Source organism: Limulus polyphemus, unplaced genomic scaffold (assembly GCF_000517525.1).
Source record: "Limulus polyphemus unplaced genomic scaffold, Limulus_polyphemus-2.1.2 Scaffold1067, whole genome shotgun sequence".
In the NCBI taxonomy this organism is placed as follows: Eukaryota; Metazoa; Arthropoda; class Merostomata; order Xiphosura; family Limulidae; genus Limulus; species Limulus polyphemus.
The window spans coordinates 246,473-259,081 of record NW_013666677.1 but is presented as its reverse complement, the minus strand read 5'-3'; the positions used below and the strand labels follow the sequence as shown (position 1 = coordinate 259,081).

The window sequence follows — 12,609 nt, the reverse complement described above, 5'->3', positions numbered from 1 at the left end:
TTTAGTTTTTTTATTTTATTTATTTATTAGTCAAGCTGCTATTGTTAATATATATATATATATATATATATATATATATACAATAATAAATAACAAAAACACAAAAATAACAGTGTTAGATGATAAACTATGTTTCTTGTTACATAATTAAAAGTTTGGTCCAACAATTTAGAAAAAAAAATACTTTTATAATAACGTGAGGAAATATTTATGTGGGTTTCTCCGTCTAACGCAGTATTTGTAATATCATGCCATGAACTTCCAGTAGCAGGAAAGCAAAAATTAAATGTAATATAAAAGTAAAATAGTTATGAAGTTTGGTGTGATTATAAGTTGTTTATTTATAGCCAACAAAATATAGGTTCTAACAATAAAATAGCGAATCACCAAGTTCAGAAACTCTGTCATGCTTTATGGCATTTTTTTTTATTATAAAAAATGTCTCAACTCAGGCACTCATTAATAATACATGACCCTACTATATGGTTTTAGTCGAAGATTAGGTTCGAAAAAAACCATAGGATAGCATAATTGTTTGGAACACCAGAAAGTTGGTGTCCTATCAGTAAGTGAAGATGCATGATTATTTCTAAACTACATATGGAAAAAAATATAGGTAAAATGTTTGTAAAAAACTTAATATTATATTTATACTACAAACATCTAAATCTGTTAAAACATTCGTTTCATATATTTTCGTCAAATAAGTAAGTACAAACATTTGTGATGACAGAAAACAAAATTTTATACTGAACAGAGAAGTATAATATCACAGAGGGCGCTGTATCATTTGGCCATTATCTCGTTGCTGTTGCTGAAGTAGCTCCTTGCATGTAATGAATGAAGGCAAAGGTATCAAGAATTCTTCAAATATATTTTACATAAATGTAAGTTCCGTGTTATGGGAAGCCTCATTTAGCTGGAGTGACGATCTTCACAAATTCTATACATGTATAAATAAAAATAGTCTATATAACAACCATAAAACTTTCTTTAATGTACATAAAGTCCTATTTACCATATTTATAAACATTCTGCTGTTGTTTTGTTATATATTTACATCATTCGAGCAATAAGTTTGGTTTTAATTTCGCGCAAAGCTACACGAGGGTTATCTGCGATAGCCGTCCCTACTTTAGTAGTGAAGCTTAAGCTACTCTTTTACAAAAGAATAGTGGGATTGACCTTCTCATTATAACGTCCCCTCGGCTGGTGGGATGGGGTTTCGAACCAACGACCCTCAATCTACGAGTCAAGCGCCCTAACCACTTGGCCATGTCGGGTCTTGCTAGGAGAAAGAAAAATTAGACTGGCGTATTTGTTTGTCATAAAGTCCAAAAGCAGAGCAATGCTGTATCCACTGAATGGATCGAACCTCGAATTTTAGCGTTTTAAAGTTCTCGAGTTTTCTATTGTGCAGACAGATGTAAATCATTTTTGTTGCACTACAAACCGTGAAATGTCGAATTAAATACAGAATTTTTCGAAATTCAGTCTATAATATTAAGGTTTAAAAATATCAAAAGAGTAAGATTTTATTAAATTATAGAAGTTTCACAAAATGTCACTAAACTCATCATTAAGCGCTGCAAAAACTGTGAGTACTAACACACACACACATACGCACGCACACATAAACAATTAATGTACTGGTACGGACATAAAAAAATTCAAAATCTCTTAACTTTTTAGCATAAACATTTTATAAAAGAACACGCACTCCAGCAAATCAAACACATCAATTACTCCAAGAATTTTTTGATTTTATTGGTGTGTTAGTTTTGACACCTAAATGTCTATTCTTAAAATAAGCATTTTCAGTAGGTTGCTATGCACGTGAGCGGTTAGCATTGAAATCAAATGACAAAATCGCTAAAAAAAGTAATACTTATATCAAGGCCACGTCATGTGCAAAGAAACCGTGTAAGTCCCCCAATAACTGCATAAAACAGTATATAATAAGTATAAACCTTATTAACATTGATCGAAGTACACAAAGAAATATTCACAGGTAATTCATGATTCACGAAGTGCTTTTTGCTCATAATGACTCCATAATGCTGTCGAACTGATTTATTCTTGATACAAACTATAAATCCATTTAGAATCATCTTTTTTTCTACATGGTTTTTAATACAAATATACAACAATTTCTCTTCAAGACTAAAATTCGTCCAACTAATTGTTAATTTCGATTTTAAATTCGAGGTTTCGCGAGCGACTTTCTATTTTATCTGTTGTTATATTTTTAATGTTGTAATTTATTTGTTAGAGATCGTAGAACGTCTAGAAAGTTCGAAGGATGTGACTTCCACTTCTGCTCTAGCATGTTCGAACGCAAATTATAAATAAGTTCTTATGAAGAGTTGTTAAGTTAGTTTCAGGGTGAGTTGAAACACAGTCAAGGTAATAGCAGATAAGATTACCTCAAGATATAGAGCGAATAGTCAATGTGTTAAATATCGTGGTTACTTTGTACAAGTGAGTTGATTTGTTTTACGTTAGTTAACATTATTTGTAACGTAGGCCTACAGCAATGTCCGGTAGTGCACAAGTGTTTAAATTGTAGAAACGTTGAAGAATGAAATAATTATAATTACGTGTACAAGACGTTGAATTACTTTTTACTAGATAATTTAAAAGAATTCGCCTCCGAAAGAACGAAGTTATAACACTATAATTATACCTCAACACATAATACATTACTTTATAATTACAGTTTTGGAAGTAACGTAGGCCTACAGCAATGTCCGGTAGTGCACAAGTGTTTAAATTGTAGAAACGTTGAATTACTTTTTACTAGATAATTTAAAAGAATTCGCCTCCGAAAGAACGAAGTTATAACACTATAATTATACCTCAACACATAGTACATTATTCGATAATTACAGTTTTGGAAAATACTCATTTGACAATGAAAATAATTCAATTCCCTTCATTTTTAGCGGTAATTCCTATACTGATGTTCTACGTAAGCAATTAAATTTGTTTAGCTGTTTGTAAATAAAATGATTAAATATTGACCTACGAATGAAAAGTTTCACCAGAGTGATAAGAAATACCACCAACAAACTTTTAATTAACAGGAAATGTTCGTTTAATATTTGAGGTGTATGTCTTTGAATGAACTCAGAATATCCGATTTTACTTTGAAGAAAGCATGTTTTGGGTTTTGTTTAAAACTAAATTTATTTTCATTATATTATTTAAAATCAACCAAAAAAATTAATATAAAATCATTTTCTCATGAAGTTGACCCACTTTTATACAAAACCTTAGTCAAATCAAAAACACCTTATAAAGTTGACCCACTTTTATACAAAACCTTAGTCAAATCAAAAACACCTCATAAAGTTGACCCACTTTTATACAAAACCTTAGTCAAATCAAAAACATCTCATAAAGTTGATCCACTTTCATACACAACCTTAGTCAAATCAAAAACAAATGTCGTTAAAGCGGCGTTGGTTCTTACCTGTCTTTGTGCATATTAAATTTACAAGATTTACTGTAACTTTCACTACACTGTTCAGCAATAATCCGGGTTTCGATACCCGTGGTGGGCAGAGCACAGACAGCCCATTGTGTAGCTTTGTGCTTAATTACAAACAAACAAACACTGTTCAGTTTAACATTGCAGAAAGTATCAAAAATTGTAAAAACAATTATTTACAAATTTTATCTATATTATTTACGTCAAGCAATTTAAAAATCAAGCACCGAAAGCTTTTTTTCAGTAACCATTTAATTAAACATTAAGTAATATTTTCACCCACCGTCAAAACTCACTAAACCATCACCGTCTGAATCGGCCTCTTTAATCATGTTTTCCACTTCTTCATCGGTAAGTTTTTCGCCAAGATTGATCATCGCGTGCCTGAGATCTGAAGAACTGATGTAACCGTCACTATTTCTGTCGAAAACTGCAAAAGCTTCGCGAAGGGCCTCTTCCCTACTCGAATCCTTTATCTTCTTGGACATCATGAAAAGAAATTCGTGGAACTCAATTGTGCCATTGCCTGTGATATATATATAAACTGCTTAATTAATGAATGTAAAACAAAAACAAAAACTAATTTGTCGAAACATGTGGATTAATAGCGGAGATTTGTTTAATGAATTTTTAAGATGATCATTTTGTTTATTGTTCTTTTTTTTATATAAATATCACAAAGAGCTTCTTTATTTTTTATTTTATTTTCGTTTTAAGACTGTCTGTTTAGGCACAACGTTTACACTCCAGATAAATATAAACAAATATTTTTTATTTCAACCAACGTTTCGCCTTTGAGGATTAATCAGGGTTAATATTAAGGTTGTTTTTCTAAACTCTTATCAAAATGTGTAAATCCTTCCAGTATGAACTACAAATTTTGAAAGACAACAAACAACTTTAGGCACTACTTGATAAAGAGCCTTGGCCCGAAACGTTGTCATAATTTCTAAACGAATTTATATTATTTTTCCATCAGTTGTTGTTTATTTTTGAGAAGTAATTTCTTTTAAACAAATACAAGACTAGACTAACTTTAACACATGTATGAATTATTTTCTTCTTCACCAAAACGTGTAATTTCAGTGAAGAAAAGAAAAGAGTCCATAGTGAGTAAAGGACTTTATATCACAGAAGATAGCCTAATGTGGCTTTGCTCTAAAACAAACCAATACAAAATAAAAAACACACATACACCGTATATAATCGCACAAACTAAGCATTAAGTTAAATACTGGCCATAACATATTATTATTATTACGATGTTCTTTCGTTGCCGAGTTCTATGAAATTATTTGTGAAAAAAGATAACAACATAATTTACATCCTCCCTAACATTTCTTTACAGGCTTGTATATTTTATAATTTGTACTAGGCCTACGTTTAAAACCATGCTATTTGTACTACTGCATATTTTTAAGTTCCCAATTCTTTAATTATATTGCTGGCTTTTTTTATGTTCAAGTTTGGACAAAGGATTACTTGATGTGGTAGCTAAATATATACATTGTAATGATAATAAACATATCCAGTAGTTAACTGATAAGGTTCATGATGATTTACTGTAGCTATTGACTGTTTGATCGCATTAGTTCGAGATGTAAAATGTTATGTTGCTGCTGGAAATTGCCATGAAGATTTGTTTGAGAATATAGCGAGCGTTTATAGTTTCTGTGTAACTAAATTATCTCTGTGTATTTATATAATACATAAAAATGGGCAAATACATGCCTAGACTAACACACAACTCCAACTAAGCGCGTATAAAATTTTACCAGTAGAAAAATCAGCCTTTTCAAATAAAACATATACGTCTAAAACATCGCTATAAATAAACCTTCGTGTCTTTTAAGGTAATTATTCTACGAATGTGCGTAATAAAATTTAAAATTATGCGTACTGATTTTTTTTATTCCTACACGTCATATATGATACGGGGGTTGGTTGCCGAAAGACACTTCTTGTATAGTGTACAAAGTATTGAATATAAAACTAGCTTCAAGGGATAATTATAACATCGTTTACACTAGAATTATGATGTTTTTTAACTTATATAAAATATAGAAGTAATAAGTCGACTTTTTAATACCCCTACGACTTTCGCAGTACATATTTACTATTCAACAAAAGGTTTGGGTGCAATATACGGGTTATATACTAAGCCGTTTTAGTTGTAGGCTGGCAAGAGAATAATAAGTAATAATAATTACAAACGGCCCGTTTTGAGCGGATTTCTTTTCCTTGCAAGTCTAACATACGTGCTTTTTTGTGAATTTTATGTGTAGAGCCTAGCAGTCAATGCGTAGGTGAGGAAATTTAAAAACAAAGTAGAACAAAACAAATTAAAATAACTTTATCAATAGCAGCCGTTCATTGGGTTTCTAATGAGAATAAAACTGCTTACAGAAGATTTAGGGTGTAAGAAAAAGGAACAAATAACGCGTGGCTCGATGGTTCCATCTTATCTCATCCAGTTTGTTATATAGAAATTAGAATTAACTTTGAATTCGGATGTTTGATAAAGTAGAAAAGGTTCTCCACCTACCGTCTAGATCTACCATCAACACCATATTACGTAACTCTTTCTCCGTCGGCTGCTGCCCTAATGATCTCATCACTATCCCTAGCTCTGCCGCTGTAATCACGCCATCTGAATCTTTGTCAAATGTCATAAATGCTTCTTTAAATTCTTCGAAAAATAAAAAAATAAAACATTACTGTACGCTTATAGTTACAGCATTACTTGGATGTAAAAAATATACAGTTAGATTACATTGTCTAAAATATAAAGGGCAACTCAGATTTCTATAGGTGTACATACAAGGTTTTAGATTATTACTTAATCGAGGCTTAATTGTTTATTATTTTATGAAACGTGCACAGTATCCTGACTCTGGAAAAATTTTTATAGTGGGGTGCTGAAAACCATTGAGCAGAATTGTAACTCCCTGATATATGATAAAAACCATGCATTCAGTTGCTGTTAAAACATATTTCTAACACAAAGCCGGAAATGAAAAATGCTTTAACCACAGACTCCACCAGGATGTTTAGAACATGCTTCATATAACACGTTGAAAGCAAACAAACCGAAAAGTAAACCATACGACCCAACACTACTCATATTTTGTTACAGTAAATTCCAACTACGATGTAACCGCGCTACAAGACTAGAAAAAAAAACTTATATAAAATTTATAAATCAAAACAAATCAACTTGCACCAATATAGCTTAGCGTGAATTGTCGAAAAAAATGTACAACAAAAAACAGCAAACCAACATTTTTTTTAACACAGCAACCTCACTCCGCATCCTTGTATCAAAGTCTACCGATAGTAACGTCTACGATTACCAAGGCAGGTTTGAAACAGTGTTTTACAGTTACATCTCCGAACCTAAAGAACCATTCCTGGGAAAACATTAGTTATAATCAATGTTTCCTACCACCCCCACCTTCCAAAGTGGTTCAGCAGTAAATCTGGTGGGCACAGCATAGGAAGCACATTGTGTAGTATTGCGCTTAACAACAAATACACACACGTATATATTATTCAAAAAAAAAAAGACCGTTTGCACACTAAAGTTTCCCTCTCGTTGAAACCTAAAGCTTTGGTATCTATTTGGTTGGAATATTCTGAGGCACAAATCTCATGCAGCAATTCATCATGGTGGACTAATCCAAGCAATTCCATAAGTACAAATACAAAGGACGTATCGTAAAACTGCAGTCATCATCATCATGTGTAATCTGCTCGAAGCAGGCTGACTGTCATGGAGCGCCATTGTTCTCTTTTTCTATTCGCCATTCTAACACGGTTACTATATGATGTTCCAATCCAATCTTTGATTTTATCCATCCACATATTAATGGATCTGCCTCTTCCTCTTTTTTTTCCATTTCTTCTACTTATGTGTCCAAATTACTCACATTTTCTTTTCTTGATAATAGTGTACTGCAGTACATACATAAATATCCATTTTATTATATTTTTTAAGCACAGAAGAACTATAACGATATTATGTCATCTACTCGGATCTGAAATTTGAATAACCTACTTATAATTATGTTAAGTCCCGACTGGTAAAGTGGAATTAGAACAGTGACTATTGGGTAATCTATTTCTAGAAATGGAATAAGCTGAAACGTCGACACTCTGTACTTGTATTGTACAGGAAACGCTGATGTCGAGTGAAGTGAAACGACCAAAATTGAGAAGTTGAAACGTCGACACTCTGTACTTGTATTATACAGGAAACGCTGATGTCGAGTGAAGTGAAACGACCAAAGTTGAGTAGCTGAAACGTCGACAGTCTGTACTTGTATTAGACAGGAAACGCTGATGTCGAGTGAAGTGAAACGACCAAAGTTGAGTGCTGATTTTGTTTTACACTTACCACAGTGTAAAATCACCATTCTTTCCTTTTTTTAAGCCGCGGCATAATGGCTCATAGAATGGCTCAGAGTCTTCTTTATCAAGTACAAATTTTTAGCTCATAGCTCCGTCATATCTTGACCGATTTGAGATCTAATTACAGTTTTGGACTCGGGAGGTCAAACCTTTTTGATTTATATTTTGATCATGCCCAAGGTCTCGTAGATTAATTTACTCTAACTTTGCATAAAATATTTTTAATTTGAAGGTAGGCTGGTGCAGGTACTGATGAGTAATAAAACTGAATCGGGTATACGCGCGCCCCACGCTTGGTATTGCTGGTGCGCAAAAATATAGCTATTAAAAGGGAAAGAATTGGTCTCGTAGATTAATTTACTGTAATCCTGCTTAAATAAATATGAAGTGCCGTGGTTATTGAGGATTCCATCTTGTTTCATAGATAAGAGTTTTATTTCAGAAGTGAAAAAATAGCTGAATCACTGTAAAGTTCACTTCGCAAGTTCTCGTGTATTATATGTTTAATATCTTATGATGACATAACCTTGTGACGCTTCCTTTACCAGGTTGTACAGTAGGCAGCCAATGACATGCTTGTTAAATATGAAATCATGTGTGAGTTCCCTGCTGTCCATCTTTCATAGTCTGCTGGTCGCATGTATCTAAATACATGTCTATTTGATTGGTTGAAACTAATTGCACATGTTACGTCTCTGGTCGTTTGTTAATTTCCCGGTATAAATTCTTCCCGAGGAACTTCATCGATACAAGTCCTTTCTTAAATAAAACCAGTTTATTCTTTCTCAATACAACTTCGTAATACACAGAATTTTCACAGTCACTTCAACTTAAACACACGCTATAATTCACAACGATTTACACACTTTACTTAGAGCTTGACTCGATTATCTCCGTTATCAATTTATCTGCCGGCTTATATACTAAAAAGAGGGCGTCTAGCAAACGCTGGGACATTGGTGAGGTTCCTCGATCCTTCTAGAATCTCATCACGTGTTACCAGCGTCACGTGACTTCCGCTGTCGTAACACACAGATAACAAAATAAGTAGGGCCGATCATAGTCAAGTGGTTTGCGAGCTCAGACTGTGGATCCGAGAGTTCATGGTTCGCGATTCGTTTCCGCAAAAGTCGCACTCCACAACTTACGATCGCGAGTGCGCTCTATAAATGGCCTTTTAGAATATTGGGATTGTCATTCCACATTCCCCACCCTCAGGCTACGCCTCTGCATACACATACAAATGCATACATACTTTGTACACCATGGAAGCATTGATAGTAACAATTATTTTTAAAAAAGAATAAGAAGGAGATAATGCATACCTACCTACCCAACCCCCACAGTGGTGGGCCGCCAACAGCAAACAAACAGATTTTAAAGTCTGTTCTTGTTTTTGGTTTACTGGCTTTTCCACAAAGCTACTCGATGACTATATATATATACAAGGTGTCCATAATTTAGACGTGATATACTAGAGTCAATAACACCTACCATCAACTCTTGGACCACCCTTTTTCCAACGAAAAGTGAGATTAACTGCAACATTATAAAGCTCCCATGGCTGAAATGGCGAGCATGTTCAGTGATGGGAGTCGATAGCCTTAATCATCAGGCCACGCCAGACAAAATCTGGTCTAACTTGTAAAATGTTTTATGTTACACTTTATTCTTCGATTCTTTTAAATTATGTTGTAATTAATCTTGAAAAGTAAGTTGATGCTCTAATGTTGTACTAGATATTAATAAAGTAAAAATCCTTAAAAAGTGTTGTACGAATTCAAGGTTTCTGATATTTTCATAAAATTTGACTTGCGAAAGCACAAAAGATGGCGAATTTGAATAAATTACAAAAGTAAATCTTATTTTGAAATAAAAACGGAATCTTAAGCTTTTGTTAATTAGGTTTTCCTTACTTGTGCTTGGATATATTTTACTGTTATCTTATAAATTTATATATATATATACTTATACTGTTATACAGAACAAATGAATGAGTAGGTATTGCAATTAATTTCTATTATTTATTACAATTAATGATCACAGATAGCGCTTTCGCACTACTGCAGATAAAATTGCTTTTAGCGTATCGTATTTTTTTAGTTTTCTGACACAGAATTATTTAACAAAAACCTTTATTTCTTGCCACTGTATTGTACATTAACACTAAAGAGAGAAAAGAAAAAAGGATAACAACTAGAATTTTGTAAATGTGTAATTTAATTCATATTTATTTATTTACCAACAAGTTTGATTTAATTAAATGGAGTTCACTCTTATTCTTAGGCCTACTTCTTACCTGCTATTTGTTCCTCTGTAAGCCCGTGCTCTATCTGCAATAAAGAAAACAATTAGTTAAAAAATAGCATTTTTTCAAATCACGTTGATAGCTTGAAAGGTTTCGCATTTATATATTCGCGTTGCACTACCTTAACTCTCTGAAGTTAATTTACTTGCTACCAGGGGCGCTAAGGTTGACAGTTACCATATTTGTTTGTAAGTAAGCACAAGTCCACACAATGGGCTATCAGTGCTCTGCCCACCACGGGTATCGAAACCCGGTTTCTAGCGTTGTAACTCCGCAGAAATACTCCTGTGCCACTGGGGGTCTTATTATGTGTAGATGATAGTATTAGTACACTAATCATGTAAGGACATTTTGAGAATTTTGTCAAAATAAAGAAGAATAACATTTGCCTTGAAATAAATAAATAGTTTATCCGTTGCAAATATATGTGTTTACTATTTTAATCTCCTAGTGAGATATCAGTAGATTCTTCGAGACCCGGCATGACCAGGTGGTTCGGGCGCTCGACTCGGAATCTGAAGGTCGCGGGTTCGAATCCCCGTCACACCAAACATTTACGCCGTGGAGGCATTATAATGTGACGGTCAATCCCACTATTCGTTGGTAAAAGAGTAGCCCACGAGTTGGCGGTGGGTGGTGATGACTAGCTGCCTTCCCTCTATTTTTTTACACTGCTAAATTATTGACGACTAGCGCAGATAACCCTCGTGCAGCTTGGCGCGAAATTCAAAACAAACGAAACTGTTCGAATTGTTAGTCAATTTTTGGTAACCATGACATCAGTCAGTTTACACGTTTTTCAGCAGTTATATAATCTTACCTCCTTTTTTATTATTTTAATTTCATAAAGTCTCTATTATAAAATAACTTATACACAATAGATTCCTAAATGTAATAATAGCAGTCATACGGGTACCTATGTTACGTGAGCCAAACCTTGGCAGAACATTTATGCTGTTTCACTTTATTTATTTTTTTTATTGCACAGTCCATCTAGTATTTCCATGATTGGTTGTGTAAATACCGTTGCTATTGACAGGACGTGACATGTGAAGAAATTATATTCCAAGACAAGGCCGTTTAATGATTGTGACACAACTATGAAACGAATAAACTGACTTGCATGTTTATTACATAACCAGCCTGTCAGTAAGTAGACATCTACTCTAGAAATAATGCAGTTTTATTTGACAATCAAACGTGAAACAAAAGGTACAAGTTCACTATTGATATTTGTTGGACCTGCCTTTTACAATATTTGCGTTGATTTGGTTTGTTTTGAATTTCGCGCAAAGCTAAACGAGGGCTATCTGCGCTAGCCGTCCCCAATCTAGCAGTGTAAGACTATGGGTAAGGCAACTAGTCATCACCACGCACCGCCAACTCTTGGACTACTCTCTTACCAACGAACAGTGGGATTGACCGTCACATAATAACGCCCCCACGGCTGAAAGGGCGAGCATATTCGAACCCGTGACCCTCATATTGCGAGTAGAGCTCTCTAACCACCTGGACATGCCAGGCCTTTACAATATTTAAGAAAATTACACATTGTGTTTACAACTTCTGAAATTCGTAACTCTGGGATTGCATTCCACTTCTGGCGAAGAATTTGGATGAAGGTGTTCCTAGAAGTTGTTTGTTCAGGACCAAGGAACGGTAAAGAATGGACCACAAATCTCTACTGGGTTCGTATCTAGCCACGGAAGAGTGGTAATGCCTTGAAATTCCAGCTATCGTTTTGTGACTCGGGCAGAATTGAGCAGACGCCCCCATCTTGCATGAAAACATTTCCTTGTTGTCTGGTAATCTGGTCAATTGAACCTTACGCGAGAACTATGATATATCAAGCTGCAGTAACAGTCCCTTTTTATATCATCAGTTGTGATGGTCAGTTGTCCAAATGTCACCCCCACACTATAACAGAAATACCGCTGTATTTTGTCTTGGCTTTCAGAAAGTTCAGGACAATTTTTTTAGAATAATAGTCGCCCAACCCACTGTCCGTAGACTGTGGAAACTCTGAATTTGTCCTAAAAGGAAAGGAGATGTGATAGAATTTGTGATGTCCAATGCTGTAAACTTAATATTACATGATATTACTTGGAATAAGCGGTGACTTCCGTCTGCTCCCCAGTGGCACAGCGGTATGTATGCGGACTTGCAACACAAGAAACCGGGTTTTGATACCCGTGGTGGGCAGAGCACAGATAGCCCATTTTGTAGCTTTGTGCTTTACTTCAAACAGACTTCCGTCTAGCTACTCGGTTATTGTAGCCCATGCCAGTGGTTCCCAAACTCTTTTAGTCTGAGGCTCCCTTGATGTGAATAAACAAGTTTGAGGCTCTCAACCAATAAAAATGCCTTAAAATGTGATTCAGCAATTTCAAAAAATAAT

General features: G+C 34.3%; 1 protein-coding gene across 2 annotated transcripts in view; it reads right to left on the bottom strand.

Moving 5' to 3' along the window:
* Positions 1 to 668: 668 nt before the first annotated feature.
* LOC106461961 (calmodulin-A-like) overlaps positions 669 to 12,609 on the bottom strand; it is a 16,344-nt gene continuing 4,403 nt past the window's right edge. Inside the window, exons 1-5 of one of the 2 annotated variants that reach the window (XM_022389064.1) lie at positions 10,389 to 10,445; positions 10,203 to 10,236; positions 6,039 to 6,182; positions 3,777 to 4,019; positions 669 to 943 (exon numbers count right to left, since the gene is read on the bottom strand). In XM_022389064.1, coding sequence (XP_022244772.1) covers positions 912 to 943; positions 3,777 to 4,019; positions 6,039 to 6,182; positions 10,203 to 10,236; positions 10,389 to 10,391 — 456 coding nt within the window. In that variant the 5' untranslated portion in view covers positions 10,392 to 10,445 and the 3' untranslated portion in view covers positions 669 to 911. Of the gene's footprint in view, positions 944 to 3,776; positions 4,020 to 6,038; positions 6,183 to 10,202; positions 10,237 to 10,388; positions 10,446 to 12,609 lie in introns of those variants that run through there. The other variant, XM_022389063.1, reaches the window with a different exon arrangement.